This window comes from Neoarius graeffei, chromosome 15, assembly GCF_027579695.1.
Source record: "Neoarius graeffei isolate fNeoGra1 chromosome 15, fNeoGra1.pri, whole genome shotgun sequence".
Taxonomy (NCBI): domain Eukaryota; kingdom Metazoa; phylum Chordata; class Actinopteri; order Siluriformes; family Ariidae; genus Neoarius; species Neoarius graeffei.
Window position 1 is genome coordinate 56,746,975 of NC_083583.1, and position 21,588 is coordinate 56,768,562.

Consider the following 21,588-nt stretch of genomic DNA (forward strand, 5'->3'; position numbering starts at 1 on the left):
CCACAAGCACATTAGAATTTCACCATAAATATTTAGCAGCAGCCACTCTTCAATCCATCTATCTCACAAAGCATGCTAACAAAACAACACCCCGCTGTTCAATGTACTTATGAAAAAAATATTTAAAAATACCTTTGTAGGGTTTGGTTTTATTCTACCTTCTTCACTGTTGATACAATATTTTATGACACCAGTACAATCTTGCAGAGCCTGAAGAAAGTGATATGGTTATGCCCACGTAGCAATAACACAGAATTCTGCTAGTGTATCTGATAGGGTATCAGTTGCCTCTAAATAATGCCCATGAGCTGGGAGTCTAGGCCATCTATGGGGAATGTGATGATGTAGACCACCCAGTGAGCCCTCTCATATCTTTCCTCTGTGGTAGATGAACAGTTGGTATGACGATTGGATAGACATTGCCCAGTCTAAATAATACCATAAGGTGCATACTGGTCATAGCAAGGAATGCTCTGCAGGCTCACCCTCATTGATGATTGCAAGGCCAATCAACTGATTCACCAAGTTGGATGATACGAATTTGGACAGAAATCCCAGATTCAAATACAAGCCACATCTGATCACCAACATATGAAAGGTAACATTATCACCAAAACATGAACAATATATGGCCAAAAGTATGTGGACACCTTGTTGTCACACCCATATGCACTTGTTGAACATGCCTTTCCAAAAGCATGGCCATTAATCTGGAGTTGGTCCTCATTTTTGCTACTATAACAGCTTCCAATATTCTGGGAAAGGTTTCCTCTAGATTTTGTAACATAGCTGTAGGGATTAGTGAGGTCAGGCACTGATGTTGGTTGAAGAGACCTGGCATATAGTCAGCATTCCAGTTAACCCCAAAGGTTCTTGATGGCGTTGATGTCAGGGTTCTGTGCCGGCCACTCTATTTCTTTTACACCAGTCTTGGCAAACCATGTCTTCTTGGACCTCACAGGGGCATTGTCAAACTGGAACGTGTTTGACCTAAGCCCCTTAGATCTAGTGAAGGAAAATCAGAATGCTACAGCATGCAGTACAAAGACATTCTTGACAATTCTGTGCTTCCAACTTTGTAGCAACAGTTTGGGGAAGGCCCACATATGAGTGTGATGGTCAGGTGTCCATATGCTTTTGGCCATATAGTAATTATTTTAGCTGAAGTGATTGGTAACAAGTCTGGCCAACATCTCTGCAAAGAAGAAATACAATCTGCCATATATTGACTGGCAAAGAGGTCCACTTGTGCCATGCCAAACCTTTCCCAAATCTGGCCTATCACTCCTGGGTGCCGACACCACTCCCCTGTACATTATCTCCCCATTTTTTACAACTCCAGCAAATGAGTTGATCTCACTGAAGTGACAGGATTACCACATGGTAGAGAATACTGCTTAATGTCAAGCTTACCTGGTGGTTGATATAGCTGAACTTCATGACATGGTGACATGGTGACATTTCATTATCAGTAAGAAGGTGAATTGATGACTTTCAGTTTCAGGTGGCTGATATCCCTGTGGTATCTACCACACCACTCCCCAGGCTGTAACTGTCCATGGTAAAATATCTCTCTGAGAAGGCACTTCTTCCAACAAGACTCCTTTTGTTAAAAAGGTTCCACATCTCCAGTAAGCCAGTGCTTGTGTGGGTTCCTTTTGCTGAGACAGGGACATTTTTCCACCCAAGGCATTTGGTGTCCTGCTGATTGAGGTTTAACCCACTTCCAAAAAGACTGTAGATCCAGTATGCTTAGGCAGATCACCACTGTGGTTGCCATCATTGAGCCTTGCAGACAATTAAACGATAGGCCTTGGATGGCCTGTTACTTGGTACTTGGTGGCAGCACATGGGAGCCAGTCAAACTGCATATCAGCATGAGTCATTCTTGCAATATGCAATATGGAAAATGTTTGCAAGTTGGTGCTGCACCTCTTTTCTACCCATCATTTGTCTCCATCTGTGCGTCTCTTTGTTAAAACAGCAAGGTAAGTGTGAACCAAACATTTTACAGAAATTTTACAGAAATTTTACAGGTACACGTGAACCATGCAATATATTTTTTTGCCATTAAAACATTTAATATAGTTTTGCATTTACTAAACTTGCGAGCAATTATAGATATGGATGGGGTGGATAAAAACTTCATGTTGTGACTCCAGCACTGAGCTAGCAATCCAGCAGTTGCTAAGACTAGCTTTTATGGCTAATTTCTGGCATCTTTGTCCTGATGTGAATTGAACTGGCTTTGATATTAAATATACATGACCTTGGGCGACACGGTGGTGTAGTGGTTAGCACGGTTGCCTCACAGCGAGAAGGTTCCGGGTTCGAATCCAGCAGCCGGCAAGGGCCTTTCTGTGTGGAGTTTGCATGTTCTCCCCGTGTCTGTGTGGGTTTCCTCCGGGTGCTCCAGTTTCCCCCACAGTCCAAAGACATGCAGTTAGGTTAACATGGGACGGCCTTGGGCTGAGGCGCCCTTGAGCAAGGTACCTGACCCCTGACTGCCCCCCGGGCGCTCTGGTGTGGCTGCCCACTGCTCTGGGTGTGTGTGCGTGTGTTCACTGCTTCAGATGGGTTAAATGCAGAGGATGAATTTCACTGTGCTTGAAGTGTGCATGTGACAAATAAAGGTTTCTTCTTCATTCAACAGCAAAAATATGTTTTCCCTCATCTTGTGATGGCTTATCACTTTAATATTATAAAGCTATACATGCAGTAACAGTACAACTACAAATCTGGAATGCCACATGCCCCTATTGCTATGTCATTATGCATATCTAAACATTAAATATACCGAACATCTGATGGTTCTCTACTGGAGTAGAGCATACCTCTGTTGTTCTCGATGCAAAAGGGGGAGGGGTTGCTTATATGGAACAATAGGCAAGCAAACACACAACACTCTGATAGTACCATGAAAGACTGCAGGAAATCGGAGGCAATTCTGTGTACATATGTGACGGAGGCTGTTTTTCTCTACCTAATTCTCAGTGCTGTCAAAGGGCAAAGGGCTGTATAGCTTCTGAGTCATTAAACAGCCATGTGTGAGCACAGAGGCATGTGTATGTGTATGTGTTTTGGGGCGGAGGGCTGTTTTTATATCTCTGACCAAATGTCCCCACAAGGATATAGACCTTTTGGGGACACTTGTCTGGTCCCCACGAGGAAACTGCAGCTTTTATTTGAACAAAAAAAGAAAGAAAAATAGCCAGAATGGTTCCTGTTGTTTACTAAGTGTGTGTGTGAGGGAGGGAGAGAGAAAGAGTGAGAGATCTGTGTGGGGCGTTGTGCGTAGGTGTACTTTACCCTACTGTTGGAAATGTATCTTCTTTTTTCTTCCTATGAAGGGAGCAGGCAACAATGATAACCATGGTATGGGTAATCCTCATCATTTCCATCACCATGGTAACTAAGAAACCCCATCTCTCTCTCTCTCTCTCTCTCTCTCTCTCTCTCTCTCTCTCTCTCTCTATTATTTTGCAGTCCTAAAGGCTTTCAGGACATGAAATGATGGAGGGAAGAATGGTCCTCCCACCCCCCAAAAAAGACTGTGACACTATCTAATACTTTATTATTACTATTATTATGGTATGTGTCAAGTGAAGGACTGAAGGAATAGCAGCTTTGTCAGAATTCCTTCAATAACATTAAATAAATAAGATTAAATAAGTTTAAGGTTAAATAAGATTAAACTGACAGTGGTGGACACTTCTTTGTCCACTGGCCCAAAGTTATGACAGCAGATAATGACATGACCTCTGCTGCCCCCTGCAGGTCGAATTAATAATGTATTTTCCGGGTTGGTTTTTCTTTTTTTTTTTTCTTTTTTGTCTTTCGCTTTTACATCCTAGGTGGTGTCTTTTTTTCTTGTCCAAACTGTAATTGTTTGGCTCTATTTAATTATGCTAAAATGCCTATCACCCATCACCCCACCACCACCACCCCTTCTCCTCCTCTTTCTCTGCTTCCTCCTCCCTTCCCTTTAAACCTGTTCATTAGTTACTCGCCAGATATGAGCGCATCCTTCCCTCAGAAGCTGGTGGAGATCCTGTGGGCTCCATTTGGATCAGATCTACCTGACAGATGGTTCTGGGTGTTGAGACACGGCGATGTTGGTGACTTCTAGCTGAGATCTGAGCAGCTTTCAGCACTTGGGTTGTTGGAGATCATTGCAAGACATGAAGAGGAGAGACAAGCTGAAGATCCCCTCCCTCACTTTGGAGTAAGTTTGCTTTTTTTCTTTCTTTTTTTTTTACTCATCATCATCATCATCATCATCATAATTCCTCCATCACCGATGATGAACTCTCTAGGAGGATCTGCTGGAAGACATGGGGAAACCCCTCACTACTGGTGACTAGACTCACCAGTAAGAAGCAGGGAAAGAGCTGCGACATGGAACACACACTCATATTTGATTTGATTTATTCATTGAATTTATTTATTTGATATGTTTCTTATTAACACACAAAATGGAATCGCTTCACCTAGATTAATTCATATTCTACAGTATATAACAGTTGTAATATTGTTCAGGGGTGCCTTCAAATAAAACATAGTTGACGTGAAACTAGATAATAAAACACAAGGCGATAGAGCTCAGAGATGCTGCGCTTCTTGGTATTTCCTCAGCTTTATCGTGCACCTCTTTTATTTTGTTTGTGACGGACACAGCACAGATCTCAGCTTGTTCGCTTTGCAGCATGTAAAACCCTGGTCAATCCATAAGGTTCCTGATTCATAATAAAGGCTTATATCTGCAGCTTGGGGTCAGTCATTAAGCTACGCAATGTCTATGATTTAGTTTTTACATTATGGCTAGTTGGTGGTGGATCATCAGTGAAGGCACCAGGTTGAAGGTTGGGGTTTGAGCGCTGGTGCTACCGGGCTGCCACTGTTGAGCGCTTGGGCAAGACCTTTAACCCTATCTCTATCCACATCCACCCCACATCAAGGTGGGAAAAGGATGTAGATAACCAACCAACCAACCAACCAACCATGAACACCAGGAAAGCACGGTTGTTTCAGTTGTGATGTGGATCTAATTAAGCATGTAGAATGAGTAAAGAATGAAATATCAAGAGTTATTATTAGTTTATATAGGAGTCCATTTCTAGGAGGTACAGTAGGAGTCCATTTCTGTCCCCTAAGGTACAAGCTACACTAACGTACCCCCTAGGGCTCATTATTGGACCTCGGGGTAACTGTGTATACATTTTTAGGGCCAAAAAGGTACATATATGTTCCCAAGCAGTATATAAATGGTACAGCTAAGTACCCTAGAGGGTTCTGCCCAAGTGACAAGCCGTTGTACCTCTAAAAGTACAGTAACGTACTTTATTTTCTGGGAAACATCCTGTCGGCGTCGCTTCCTTCAGCCCTTGGCAGCATGTGTGACCCATTCCAGTTGAGTGTTAAAAGTTTTCACTATTGGTTTTGGGGATATAAAATATATCCCAAACACAAGCAAACTATATTTCCATAGTCTCATTGAGCAAATATTGGGAGTACATCACTGCAATATGAAACTGAGATTATAAAATTCAAGGGATTATGTGGTGAGTTATAGTGAGTCTCTCATGCCATGGCTAGGCAGCATACCAGAATTTGCATTCTTATTCACAGCCCGGATCATATATCAACTGACAACTGAAATACACTCTACATCCAACGCACAATGTGGAACCTTCTGCTTCAGTGCCTTAATGAACACGAAGTAGATCTCTGAGTCATGGCTTCAGGTTATTATAAGGGATGTGTGGAGCTGTTAAATAACTAACAGAAACTAATTACTTATGCAGCTGGCACGGTTATACTGTTTGACTGTGCTACGTAATGAAGAATATTACAAACACTGCTCAGAATTGTAGGGTTTGTAATGTGGAAAGCAGTTCAGAGGGCTGAAGATAGGAATAAATATAACACCAGGATGTACGTTTTATAGCGAGGAGATGTAATTAGCAGGTCAGACAACACGCACTGAATGTTCTGACGCTCTGTTTTACGCTCACAAGAAATGTTTGCTTGTTTTCCCGACCCCTTTTCCAGCCTGCTTTAAGAGACAATCACTGTGGTACTCATGTTCTGTCCTCCCACTCCAAGCGCTATGTAAATATAGCTGCCCTCCTCGGCCCGCTGGATTCTGATCCATATTACAGGCTTATATCTGCAGCTTGTTGTCAGTTCCCTCCGTCGTTAAGCTAAACAGTGTGATGTATGTACGATGTATAACAGAAAAGAAGTAGCACATGCAGTATGTGACTATATGGTGTATGATTGGGCGATTTGCTAGCAAGCTGCTGTTAGTGAACATAATGATTAAACAAACGAACTGATGGTACTGCAGAGCACCGAGGGTTTTTCTGCACAGTTGGTTCTCCTCCAGTTCTTCCGCATCACTATGACAACACGCTCGTGTTTGCAGCACATGTTGCTTTCCAATGCACCGTTAGGTGCTCTTCACTGCCAGGCTGAGGACCATTTGTGCAGGTCTTCATGTTCAGCTGTTATCCTATCATGTGGAGGTCCAGTCAGGTTTAAATCACAAATTATGAAACATCTCTGAAGAGAGAAGAAGCTTTTACTGTTAGCGTCAACAACGGACAAAGCTCTCAATGAAGAAAATAATAAGTTGCTCTGAAATGTGGTGTTCTCAACACCAGCGTTTTGATTCAGTGGTGTTTGGTTGGACTTTGGACACTAATGAGTGTTATTGTAATAGCTGACAGCGTATGTTGAACAACCGATTGCTGCTTGAATATCTCTCATAGCATTATACTGTTACAAAGAGACGCACATACACTACCGTTCAAAAGTTTGGGGTCACTTTGAAATATCCTTATTTTTGAAAGAAAAGCACTGTTCTTTTCAATGAAGATCACTTTAAACTAATCAGAAATCCACTCTATATATTGCTAATGTGCTAAATGACTATTCTAGCTGCAAATGTCTGGTTTTTGGTGCAATATCTCCATAGGTGTATAGAGGCCCATTTCCAGCAACTCTCACTCCAGTGTTCTAATGGTACAATGTGTTTGCTCATTGCCTCAGAAGGCTAATGGATGATTAGAAAACCCTTGTACAATCATGTTAGCACAGCTGAAAACAGTTGAGCTCTTTAGAGAAGCTATAAAACTGACCTTCCTTTGAGCAGATTGAGTTTCTGGAGCATCACATTTGTGGGGTCGATTAAATGCTCAAAATGGCCAGAAAAATGTCTCGACTATATTTTCTATTCATTTTACAACTTATGGTGGTAAATAAAAGTGTGACTTTTCATGGAAAACACAAAATTGTCTGGGTGACCCCAAACTTTTGAACGTTAGTGTAGCTGCACACATTTTCAAAGGTAGATTGTTACACAAGGATAACTTGAGTAGAAAAGGCTACTATATGACTATAGTATCGTCGGCTAGCCTTAAACATCCTCTATTTATGATTTTAGTGTCTGCTGTTCTTGATGAAACAACAAATCATTGTTACTAAGTGTCTCGGCTTGGTTATTTAGACTTTCCTGTTTGGTCACTAAAGAATAATGAAAATGGACAAATGAGATAAGCATATAGATTCATCATATTCTGACTTTTTTTTGTTGTCAAGGACAGGCATTTAGAAAACTATTAAATAATTCACAATTATTCCATGAAATCGAGTCGTACATGAGCTGATAGCCGATGAGGCGCGTAGAGCCGAGTTGGCTATAAGCCATGTACGACAAGGTTGAGTGGAATAATTGTTTTATTCTATCCACATTCACTGGATTTTGAGAAACGGAGCATTTTTATTTTTTGCAAATTGGATAAATAAAATCTTTATACAAAACATCCAACGAATAATTTCTGCTTAGGCGGACTTCTTAAAAAACTATCGATGGCTGCACGAATTGACTTTAGTGTTTTTTTTTGTTTTTTTGTAGTAAGTGCCGTCTTGCTGTCGTGCCGAGGTATAGAATAGCTTTAGACATTTATTTAATTCATCCTTGGACATTTCAATGATGTCATTTTCAAACTCCTTTGAGCTTTTGAGCCAGTCTAAAATAAAATTCAACAAATTTTAACGCTTAAAGACGAAGAATGTAAACAAACTGGTGAAATGACAGGAGCAATATGTGAAAAATGCTATACGCACACAGATGGAGCTTAATCAGCTAATTCTGTGACTTATGAAGTGAATTGGTTGGACCGGCTCTGATTTAGGGGTTTCATACAAAAGGGGGCGAATACTTATGCACACTTCAGATTTCTGGGTTTTTTTTTTTCATCTTAATTATTGTTTTGTGTCACAATAAAAAACTATTTGCACCTTTAAAGTGGTAGGCATGTTGTGTAAATCAAATGGTCCTCCCCCCCCATCCATTTTAATTCCAGCTTGTAATGCGACAAAACAGGACAAACACCAAGGGGGATGAATACTTTTGCAAGACACTGTACGGCTCCAATCGATTACTTATGTTATAATATAAATAGGAGGCAGACGTATTAAGTGTGCCTCCTGTTTCATTGGAATGACAGCCTGCAGCCCCACCAGCCCTTTGCTGACAAGACTGAAGACCCTCACCATGACATGAGGTGATGTGCTGAAGATCATGAGCAGTTTCTACTTTTCTCCATACTCATATCGTCCTATCATTCTGCTACAAGCTGTTATTTGTCTCATCTGTCCATAGGATGTTGTTGCAGAACTGTACAGGCTTCTAAAAGTTTTAATTTCGTCTTCCTGTTTTTGAGGTTTACACCTTGTGGTAAACCCTCTGTATTTACGCTAGTGAAGCATTTCCTTGATTGTTGACATTAGTTACAGACACGCTTACGTCTTGGAGCGGGTTCTTGATCTGGGCAAATGTTTTGAAAGGAATTTTTCTTCATCAAGGGAAGAATTCTTCTGTTATCCACACAAGATGTTTACTGTGGTTTATTGGGCCTTTTGGTGCTCCTGAGATCAGCAGTGCCTTCTTTCGTTTTAAGAATGCGCTAATGTTTTTGCTCTCTCTCTCTCTCTCTCTCTGTCTCTCTCTCTCTCTGAATGGTTTGTTCATATTACTCTTCATATTGAGAGTCAACAGCAACAGATTCCGAACACAAATGACACACTTGAACTCAACTCTAGACTCTCTGCTTAGTGAAATAATGACAGAATAACGCACAGCTGGAACAGCTGAGCAGCCAACTGACTTCATATAAAAAGTGTTGTAATACTGTGCACCTGATTTGGATGTACAGTGCTGTGCCAAAGTCTTAGGCACCCTATTTCTTTCCATATAACTTTGTTATAGATTTCTATTTTATGATTTCTACATTATCAGGTCAGTACGCAACCAATTTAGAGTTTGTTTTCCAGCACAAAATTAAATGTTACAGAAAAGTATTGTTTGTATCTGAGCAGCATATTACATAAGCGACGTCTTTTCAGATTAAAAAAGAAAACATAATGAAGGCTGCTGGGTTTTGGTGCAAAATGAAGAAGCGAGTGCGACAGTCAAAGTGTCCAGAAGAACCGTGGCTGGTTCTGGAAGATGCTCAGTAAAACCTACAGCTCATTTCCACATAAAACTGCACTCATTGTACCGGAGACTACTATATATGTATATATATTTTAAAGTAAAGGGTCGTCTCACAGCAAATATTGACTTTGTTTCATTTATTATGGCTTACTGATTATAGTATTTTTTAAATGTTGAAACATTTCATTTCATTATTAACTCATCCGGCTGACACGCCCATGAGCTTATGCCATCATGTGTTGTGTGTCCGCGTCGTCCACGTTTTTCACGAAAATCGCTTCTTCTCTCTCAATTCTTCACTGATTTTTCTTCTTTTTGGCAGGAAGGTAGGTCTGCCTGGGCTGCATGTAGCTTCTACCCAAATTTGCATAATTGCAATTAATAATGAAGATATAGAGTAATGAAGTCCTAACGAGCAGTTTCCACACAAATCACTTCTTCTCCTTCAATTCTTCACCGATTTTGATTCTTTCTGGCATGAAGGTAGGGGTACCTAGGGTGCATATAACTTCTAACCAGATTTGCTTAATTACAATTATTAATAAAGTTATGGACTAATTAATGAATGCCTTAATGAGCAGTTCAACAAAAATTGCTTCTTCTCAGTCAATTCCTCGCCGGTTTGGATTCTTTCTGGCCAATAGGTCAGTATTCCTAGGGTGTACACTACCGTTCAAAAGTTTGGGGTCACTTTGAAATGTCCTTATTTTTGAAAGAAAAGTACTGTTCTTTTCAGTGAAGATCACTTTAAACTAATCAGAAATCCACTCTATACATTGCTAATGTGGTAAATGACTATTCTAGCTGCAAATGTCTGGTTTTTGGTGCAATATCTCCATAGGTGTATAGAGGCCCATTTCCAGCGACTCTCACTCCAGTGTTCTAATGGTACAATGTGTTTGCTCATTGCCTCAGAAGGCTAATGGATGATTAGAAAACCCTTGTACAATCATGTTAGCACAGCTGAAAACAGTTGAGCTCTTTAGAGAAGCTATAAAACTGACCTTCCTTTGAGCAGATTGAGTTTCTGGAGCATCACATTTGTGGGGTCGATTAAATGCTCAAAATGGCCAGAAAAATGTCATCTCATCTCATTATCTGTAGCCGCTTTATCCTGTTCTACAGGGTCGCAGGCAAGCTGGAGCCTATCCCAGCTGACTACAGGCGAAAGGCGGGGTACACCCTGGACAAGTCGCCAGGTCATCACAGGGCTGACACATAGACACAGACAACCATTCACACTCACATTCACACCTACGGTCAATTTAGAGTCACCAGTTAACCTAACCTGCATGTCTTTGGACTGTGGGGGAAACCGGAGCACCCGGAGGAAACCCACGCGGACACGGGGAGAACATGCAAACTCCGCACAGAAAGGCCCCCGCCGGCCACGGGGCTCGAACCCGGACCTTCTTGCTGTGAGGCGACAGCGCTAACCACTACACCACCGTGCTGCCTGGCCAGAAAAATGTCTTGACTATATTTTCTATTCATTTTACAACTTATGGTGGTAAATAAAAGTGTGACTTTTCATGGAAAACAGAATTGTCTGGGTGACCCCAAACTTTTGAACGGTAGTGTATGTAGGTTCTATATATAGCTTGTATATCAAAATCAAAGTCCCTTCCCATGCCATGTGGCGCATAGGGCGGCACGATCTCCATTTCCGTAGCCCTTGGCCTCTCGCCTATTACATAGCAAGGGTAACATTGGGGGGCTGGTCCTCTGGTAACCGCGAGAGTTTGATTCCCCACTCGCATCTGTATTGCAGCATGCCTTGCCAGATGGCAGTATTTTTATGATGGTCTTTGGTATGACCCGACCGTGAGTAGAACTCGTGATCTCCCGATCAAGAGGCGGACACTCTAACCACTAGGCCAACTCACGGTCATAGTGTATATAGTTTGCAACATTTATTGCACAAGGTGGCTCACTTTAGATCGTTCCTTCTGGACTAGACGGGGCCGGAGTGAGCTAGGCTGTCATTGACGGTCTCGTTTAATTTCCATATCTTTAATTTAACTTTTGAAACTGCAACGTGTGCATATGTAGTGTATGAACAGCTAAAATTTTGGCAACATCCACATTTGCATGTACCTGCCTGTATTTAAACAAAGGTACACTAAGAAGACAAAACATATGTATGAAAGTTCCACAGCACTGTCGAAGGTGAAAAGGAGAACTAGTATAACTTGAATTTCATTTGAGACTCTTTGTCTTTTTGGGAGAGAACCTTTCTCTTAGTCTTTCACATCCTATTCTCCATTTCTGAAACTCTATTACTGGTGCCACAGAAGCTGTACTCTTCAACCTGTACTAGCCATATTTAGACTGGTCTACAGTATTTGTTTGGATCTCAGGTCAAATACTCAGATCCCATCCCTTTCCTCTTGCCCATTCTGTGAGTCATGATGCAGCCTTCTTCCTCCTGTCTAACACCTACATCTTGCTCCATCAGCAGCAGCACCTTGCACTGCAACCCTTAGCATTGTAGCATTTATCCAATATATACTAGTTGGATGGGATTGACCGCAGGTATACTCTTTCAATTTGAAGAATATTTCTGGGTAAGTCACCGGAATATCACATCACACCAGCCTTTCCTTTTGGACAAACACAACGCTCATTGTACGTAGCATTTTACATGCAGTAATCTAAGCATCTGTGCCTGTGCAAGCAAAAACAATTGTGTTTTCTGATTTATAAAAATGTCCATTAGCATTTGCATTTTGTAAGAAAACTCTGAGAATTGAAATAGTTTAAATCTTAGGAAGTCTGTGTGCATTGCAAACGAGTCACCAATACACAAGAATTTACAATATACATTATGCAGTCATAGTGAGTTATAATCAGACTTTATATCTATCATTTTAATGTTTCAGTACATGCATGCCCGTTAACATGCAAAATCTCTTTAAACATCAAAAATAAGGTGTCCGAAACCAAGTTATGCAATGGAAACAGTCCGTGCAATGACGTAGAGTTGTGAAGGCATCGAAATGTCGAAACTGATATCAGATATAAGATAAGAAACTTTTATTCATCCCTTATGGGGTAATTAAAGTGATAAAGCAGCATGATAGTAAAAATATAACGTATGTTATTTGGAAATCATTAATCTGATGAAGCTACAAACGTGGGCTGCTTTTTGTTGGCAGCTATAAAACAGACATGAAGGAAACTAAAGGCAGCACAGATACACTTAGTCAGAGCACTAACACATGTAAACGTGTCTTGACTTTCAGTTTGTCACCCAACCAGAGCCCAATCACCCCGAGCCCCTGCAGCCCATGCAGCCCCTGCAGCCCTTTACAAACCCTTCATCCGTGGAGGTAAGCCAGTCGCCTTACATGCTGAAAGATTACCACATAAATTATAATCAGAATTAACATTAAAGCAAATGTTCTTTCTGACAGACATTTCTATACAGTAGCTACTATACCAGCTAAGGTTTTTTTTTAAATATATATTTATTTGTTACACAAGCTTGTAGGCTACCTGCCCATTAGTGTCATTATAATTCTAGAAGTTATTATCATGAAAATATCACATTATAACATGAAAAGATTATTGTGATGTTATTGTAATGTTATGTTTTAACATTATACTTTTTCACATTACATACATGTCAACCTTTGGTCAATCAAACCTGTATAACCAACCTCCAAAATCCGTATTTCCCTTATAAAATCCGTATAAGATGCAAATTAAAATACTGTACCTAAAATTTGAATGATAATCAACAATGATATATCCCAGTTACTTTTTATTCAATATTAATAACAATAAACCTTCAGAATGAATACAAAGCTCCAATGTTTGACAAAAACACAGTGTTATCAGCGTAGTTACGAAGGAAATACTTCGTTGTTTGGAGACAGATTTCACCGAGCGGCTATTATGCGCGAGACTTCATATTAGCTACAAAGTCAGGAAAATCTGTTCGTAAAATTACGTTATAATGACCAAATACAATGAAAAGTATTTTTCCAGTCTCACCTGTGAAAGGTAATCCCATGTGATCTCGTTTGGATGGTAAACCTGTTGGTACAGTTAAACGCAGCACATGAATGAGGCATCTTTATTCTCGGGCGAGGATGACGTATGATTCTACGCAGAAGCCGGCGTCTATGACTTCATGGTTGGCGGGATTCTCGCAATGCGGTGTGCGCATGATCAAAAGTGGAACGAAGTCTCGCTACCACAAGATAATGCGCGATTTCATAAGACTCTTTACTGGCTGTCTGTGGTGTACAGTACGTTTGTAAATGTTATGCATCCTTTTATCATCGTGGGAATTGATTATCTCATCTCATCTCATCTCATTATCTCTAGCCGCTTTATCCTTCTACAGGGTCGCAGGCAAGCTGGAGCCTATCCCAGCTGACTACGGGCGAAAGGCGGGGTACACCCTGGACAAGTCGCCAGGTCATCACAGGGCTGACACATAGACACAGACAACCATTCACACTCACATTCACACCTACAGTCAATTTAGAGTCACCAGTTAACCTAACCTGCATGTCTTTGGACTGTGGGGGAAACCGGAGCACCCGGAGGAAACCCACGCGGACACGGGGAGAACATGCAAACTCCGCACAGAAAGGCCCTCGCCGGCCCCGGGGCTCGAACCCAGGACCTTCTTGCTGTGAGGCAACAGCGCTAACCGCTACACCACCGTGCTGCCCGGAATTGATTATAGCTCTAAATAAATATTGAAGTTTTTTTTTTAAAGAATCCGTATAACTTTATTTATACGCCCGTATACTACGTTTATTGAATCAAGTCCGTATAAAATACGGACATTCCGTATAGGTTGACATGTATGACATTATTACGACATACAAACTTATCACCTTATAACGAGAAACGTTTCTAATTCCGATCACGGAATCCAGGGACACATGTTGGCCCGGGGGCATTTTGAGTTATTGACAGATTCCAAAAGTACAGTTTCTAAGCTTTCCAATGATGCCCTCCATGTGGAGATCTGACAATATTTGAAGAATGTGTGGCCTTTTGAAAGTGCATACCTCTTAAAACAGGGAAGGGAGAAAATCGCCCTCAAAGTTTTCCTTCTCAGTTACTCTGGGTGCAGGGCGGGCACATAATGGTGCTCATTTGCATGACATTAATGAAAGCCCTACCCCCTACTAGCTAGCACAATGCTACTTTCATGTAAACAAAGATCACCATGTCAATTTTCCTTCCATGCAAAGTATGCCCAAAACAATTATGAAGTACAAAATAAGTCCTAAAGTATACGTTAATGTTTTGTGGTTGAAAAATTACTCATACCGTAAGAAAGAAAGATAGCATGATGATAACACAACTAACACAACACTAGTTTCATGTAACCAAACCACAACACTCTCCGTTACATGCAAACATAACCACACAACCTTAGATTAATAAACTTACCCCATCAGAAAGAGAAACCTCGCCTTGCACACATCAATGCCTCCGATGGAATATGTAGTCCTAGAACACTTCCTTTTGGTTGGGGTTTTTTTGCTAGAAATTGTCATCTCCGATGTAACTACCGTGCATCTGTTTGCTTCGAGGTGTTTCAGCTCCTCTGCGATCTGTTTAGCTTGCTCCATATTCATTCAATAGTGAAATTACATGCCTGTATGCAGCTTAAGTAGCCACGAGCTCAGCTTGTATCATACAGCTGATTGGTGAAAAAAAAAACCCAAAAGACTTAAATTGTCACATGAATGGCCCATATGGTAATTTACCCACACCCCCCAGCAGGCTACAGTCCTGACAAAAACGAGACAATTTGCAACAAAACATGTATGCTTTTCCAACAAAACAATCTATTATCTGAAATACTGATTGCATTCTTCAAGATCTCAACTTGCACATTATGGAAAAAAACGAAAATCACAAATTTCGAAAAAAAAAAAGCTTCTTTTGCGATTTTCTCGGATTCGTTTCGGCCGACATGTGTCCCTGGATTCCGTGATCGGTCACTACTATTTATCCTTTTATAATGAGAAACGTTTCACATTATTTAACAGTTATTCCACAAACTCGAGTCGTACATAAGCTGATAGCCAGCGAAGCGCATAGCACCGAGTCGGCTATAAGCCGTGTACGATGAGATTGAGTGGAATAACTGTTTTATTCTATCCACATTCACTGGATTTTGAGAAACAGAGCTTTTTTTTTTTGCAAATTCGATAAATGAAAACTTCATACAAAATGTCTGACAAAATCATTTCCGCTTAGATTGTAAACAAACCGGCGAAATGACATTAGCAATTTGTAAAAAATGCGATAATAACAATAATAATTCTTCATCTCATCTCATTATCTGTAGCCGCTTTATCCTGTTCTACAGGGTCGCAGGCAAGCTGGAGCCTATCCCAGCTAACTACGGGCGAAAGGCGGGGTACACCCTGGACAAGTCGCCAGGTCATCACAGGGCCGACACATAGACACAGACAACCATTCACACTCACATTCACACCTACGCTCAATTTAGAGTCACCAGTTAACCTAACCTGCATGTCTTTGGACTGTGGGGGAAACCGGAGCACCCGGAGGAAACCCACGCGGACACAGGGAGAACATGCCAACTCATCTCATCTCATCTCATTATCTCTAGCCGCTTTATCCTTCTACAGGGTCGCAGGCAAGCTGGAGCCTATCCCAGCTGACTACGGGTGAAAGGCGGGGTACACCCTGGACAAGTCGCCAGGTCATCACAGGGTCGACACATAGACACAGACAACCATTCACACTCACATTCACACCTACGGTCAATTTAGAGTCACCAGTTAACCTAACCTGCATGTCTTTGGACTGTGGGGGAAACCGGAGCACCCGGAGGAAACCCACGCGGACACGGGGAGAACATGCCAACTCGAAAAATAAAATAAAAAAAGTTACGTTCTTACCATGAAATACTTTTTATTACATATTTTATTGCTTTTTAAAATTTTTTTGGGTTTGTTTTCAAGTAGAGTTTTTATTTCGTCCTCAGTTGGTTCAACAAAACGCTCCACCATTTTGTAGGTTTTTTTTGGTGGTTGGCAAACCAACTTAAAGGTGCATAACAGCCACCGACTGGGCTGGAGTGTGGAACAGGAGATACTGGGGGGGAACCCCAACTATATGCTTTTAGCTATTTCTGTTTATTTTAAATACTTGATAACAAAGCTGGCATTTTGTTTTTCTCTACTCATGGTATATGAGCTGATATCCTAGTAGTAGAGTAGCCAATCAGAGCGCATGATTGCTCATATCCAGTGAATGTAGATGGAATAAAAGGAGATATTATTACAGTATTATAATAATACTGTGCTCAGTAACAGCAGAATCGTGCCATGTTTCAACCCAAACAGAGCTTAATCAGATTGTGTAAATGAGCCGTATTCCTCAGTTTATCCATTTCTCCACTCACCGTTTCCTCATTCGTGTACGAGTTTCACCTTATAGCCTAACAATATAAATGATCTTGTTATAACATGAAATGTTTTATGTTGTAACAATAACTTATCGCATTACAACAAGATAAATAGTATATTGTTATAACAAGAAATGTTTCTTGTTATAATGTGATAAGCTTTTGTATGTACCGTATCTTGTTAAAATGTGAAAAAAAAAATGCTGTTGTAACAAAAAACTTTTCATGTTATAACGTGATACTGACCTGTTTTTGTTTTGTTTTTTCCTGGCATGGCAGCAATACAATTCCATAATACCCTATGACCTAAAGGAAAATTCCACCCTGAATGGCTTGCATATTAATCTTTACAATTAACTTGTGATCAGCTTCTTTCATCTGCATGTAGGTCTGTTTTCACTCTAGTTTCCTACATTTCTGTTTGACTGTGCACTAATATACCCCTTTTCGACCAATGGGGAATGGGTTCTTGAACTGGTTCCGTTCAGGATTCTTTGAACCTTGGTGCCAGCTAGCAAACTGACCCACATTTTCACAAGTTTTGAGCTCACCACCTCACCAGGTCGAACATCGTCAGTTATCATAACAGATCTGTTGCCACAGCTTTCTATCCAGCATTGCTGCCTTAAGGCCCAGGATGTCTAGCCCGGAATCGTCCACCAGATTGTCGATGTAAGTGACAGGCGATCTACTTCTTTTGCCATAAGATGGTTCCCAAAACAGAACGTCACTCAGTGCGTTTACATGCACATAGAGAAAATTGAATTTCTGCCGTAGCTCGACTGAAATCGAAGTTCTAAATGCCATGGAAACACCTTAGCTCGGCTGAAATTGAACCGAACTGGATTTCTCGTAATCGAGCTACGCGATTTAGACTATGCGATTGTAGTCGAGCTACTTAGTGTATGTAAACCCTATCGAGCTACGTAGTCGAGCTACTTGCTTCAGCACTGCCCCTTCCGGAAGTGACGAGTGACGAGACCACAAGCGGGAAACACAACAGCCTCGGTCGGCATGATAACAGTAGTAGAAACGTGCACTTCTGGAGCAATGAGGAGATAGAGTTCATGCTCATTCAGCTTAAGGAGTTGAATATATATATATATATATATATATATATATATATATATATATATATATATATATATATTAGTGCTGTCAAAAATGTCGCGTTATTAACGCGTTAACTTGACTCAATTTTAACGGCGATAATTTTTTTATCGCGAGATTAACGCTCTGTGACATGATGCCATGCCCCGCACAGCCAAAGTCCTCTGCCCTCCCCCGAAGAGCCACGGTGCTCGGCTTAGGTTTCGTTTTCCCATCGGCGGCTCCAGCCCCACTTTGCAGTGGCTGTGACAAGACGTGTTATGCTCTGCAATAAAAAAACAAACAAACATTGGTACAACCAGTGTTCGAACTATGCCGATATTTTCGGGGGGTCCCTTTTTTCCCTTGGGGGGGTGCTTGCGCTTGTCTCAGAGCGCGGATCTCCATCGCGCGCTCACTTCGGATATGCAAATGCTTCCCGTTACACACGATTGCTATGTCAATAAACATCATTTTGCCAATATTTTAGAGACCCCCCAACATTTCCCAAATCATGTTTTCAAGGGATCTCATGTCTGTTTCAGGGGATCTCGGATCCCCCGTGTACCCCCGTAGTTCAAACGGTGAGCAAGCCCATTTACTTTTTTATGCTGATAAGAGAATTACAATGGTTTTTCATGTGACAAAAATGTGCGATTAAATTGCGATTAATCGCGAGTTAACTATGACAGTTGCGACATTAATCGCGATTAAATATTTTAATCGCTTGACAGCACTAATATATATATATATATATATATATATATATATATATATATATATATATATATATATCGATGTTGCTGTCCTCGTCGTCGTTCTTCTTGTGAACACGGAACTGATAACTTTGTTTATACTCTTGAATAGCTCTTCTTCATGACGACAACCGGAAGTGTACCAACACGATGGGGCGTGTAGCGTCACCTGTGGCTCGGGTGCACAATGTACCTCACACAATAGCTCGATTTCCTTGTGTGCATGTAGGATTGGATTTCTCTGGCACCCCTGCTGGGACCCTTAGCTCGATTACCGACAGTAGCTCGATTTGGATGTGCATGTAAACGCACTGACTGATACAGTCATTCTTAGCCTGATAACAATGACCAGAAAACTTGACTCGATGTCTTCTTACACTTTGCTGAGTCTAGGTAGATCTTGGTAGAGTTCCTTGTTTGACATTCTTTGTTGCCATTTGATAAGAGCATGACGCAACAGTCTGGTATAACAGCCATCTAAGCATTTCTCAAGGGTCTTTGTAAGAGTTAGTGTTTCTGATCCATACAGTTTTTAGCAGAACTGTTGTAATGTAAAACACAGCAGGAGTGAATAGTTGCAAGATGGTGGTACGCACTGATTACTTGTGAGCTTTTATTCTGTTATTGCAGATATTTGTTTTCGGTCCATTTTTTTCTGAAGATGTATCCTTTTCCGTTGTGTTCTCCATTGCCCACCGTTTATAAAATACGGACGAGTCACGGAATACGGATTCACAGAAAATAAAAAATATAACGCAAAGTACAGATCTTTTGTTCACGGATATGTGATATTTTCTGTGAAATATCAATAGTAAATTAATAAACATATCAATGCAGGTAAGATATTTTAATTATGAACTTCTGCAGTCCAAACATTTAATTGTTTTAAACTTCTTAATTTTTTTTATCCGTGATGCATCATCTGTATGAAGTCCGTAACCATTCCGTGTTTTGTATGCTTTTTATTATAATTTACCTGTGACCATCTGCTTCCCAATCCCTACTTTCTACATCAGTCTTTGGGTGAAATATGTCAGCTTCACCCCCTTTTGGCAAAACTAGCATTTGAGAGTTGTGTTCTCTGTATATTATTTGATGTTCCACATTTCTTTTCGAAAGACTTGTCTGCCGATTAGTTAGTATTGGCTCGACTTTATCTGGTGCTTCTACCTCCATCATGTACAGTGGTGCTTGAAAGTTTGTGAACCCTTTAGAATTTTCTATATTTCTGCATAAATATGACCTAAAACATCATCAGATTTTCACACAAGTCCTAAAAGGAGATAAAGAGAACCCAGTTAAACAAATGAGACAAAAATATTATACTTGGTCGTTTATTTATTGAGGAAAATGATCCAATATTACATATCCGTGAGTGGCAAAAGTATGTGAACCTCTAGGATTAGCAGTTAATTTGAAGGTGAAATTAGAGTCAGGTGTTTTCAATCAATGGGATGACAATCAGGTGTGAGTGGGCACCCTGTTTTATTTAAAGAACAGGGATCTATCAAAGTCTGATCTTCACAACACATGTTTGTGGAAGTGTATCATGGCATGAACAAAGGAGATTTCTGAGGACCTCAGAAAAAGCGTTGTTGATGCTCATCAGGCTGGAAAAGGTTACAAAACCATCTCTAAAGAGTTTGGACTCCACCAATCCACAGTCAGACAGATTGTGTACAAATGGAGGAAATTCAAAACCATTGTTAGCCTCCCCAGGAGTGGGCGACCAACAAAGATCACTCCAAGAGCATGGCGTGTAATAGTCAGCGAGGTCACAAAGGACCCCAGGGTAACTTCTAAGTAACTGAAGGCCTCTCTCACATTGGCTAATGTTAATGTTCATGAGTCCACCATCAGGAGAACACTGAACAACAATGGTGTGCATGGCAGGGTTGCAAGGAGAAAGCCACTGCTCTCCAAAAAGAACATTGCTGCTCATCTACAGTTTGCTAAAAATCACGTGGACAAGCCAGAAGGCTATTGGAAAAATGTTTTGTGGACAGATGAGACCAAAATAGAACTTTTTGGTTTAAATGAGAAGCGTTATGTTTGGAGAAAGAAAAACACTGCATTCCAGCATAAGAACCTTATCCCATCTGTGAAACATGGTGGTGGTAGTATCATGGTTTGGGCCTGTTTTGCTGCATCTGGGCCAGGATGGCTTGCCATCATTGATGAAACAATAAATTCAGAATTATACCAGCGAATTCTAAAGGTAAATGTCAGGACATCTGTCCATGAACTGAATCTCAAGAGAAGGTGGGTCATGCAGCAAGACAACGACCCTAAGCACACAAGTTGTTCTACCAAAGAATGGTTGAAGAAGAATAAAGTTAATGTTTTGGAATGGCCAAGTCAAAGTCCTGACCTTAATCCAATCGAAATGTTGTGGAAGGACCTGAAGCAAGCAGTTCATGTGAGGAAACCCACCAACATCCCAGAGTTGAAGCTGTTCTGTACGGAGGAACGGGCTAAAATTCCTCCAAGCCGGTGTGCAGGACTGATCAACAGTTACCGCAAACGTTTAGTTACAGTTATTGCTGCACAAGGGGGTCACACCAGATACTGAAAGCAAAGGTTCACATACTTTTGCCACTCACAGATATGTAATATTGGATCATTTTCCTCAATAAATAAATGACCAAGTATAATATTTTTGTCTCGTTTGTTTAACTGGGTTCTCTTTATTTACTTTTAGGACTTGTGTGAAAATCTGATGATGTTTTAGGTCATATTTGTGCAGAAATATAGAAAATTCTAAAGGGTTCACAAACTTTCAAGTATCACTGTAGCTACCATCAGCGGATAACGTCACTATGGAG

At 40.8% G+C, this 21,588-nt stretch overlaps 1 protein-coding gene across 2 annotated transcripts in view; it reads left to right on the plus strand.

Moving 5' to 3' along the window:
- The first annotated feature begins 3,893 nt into the window (after positions 1 to 3,893).
- mast3b (microtubule associated serine/threonine kinase 3b) overlaps positions 3,894 to 21,588 on the plus strand; it is an 84,432-nt gene continuing 66,737 nt past the window's right edge. Inside the window, exons 1-2 of one of the 2 annotated variants that reach the window (XM_060941683.1) lie at positions 3,894 to 4,225; positions 12,748 to 12,834. In XM_060941683.1, coding sequence (XP_060797666.1) covers positions 4,182 to 4,225; positions 12,748 to 12,834 — 131 coding nt within the window. In that variant the 5' untranslated portion in view covers positions 3,894 to 4,181. The remainder of the gene's footprint in view (positions 4,226 to 12,747; positions 12,835 to 21,588) is intronic. The other variant, XM_060941684.1, reaches the window with a different exon arrangement.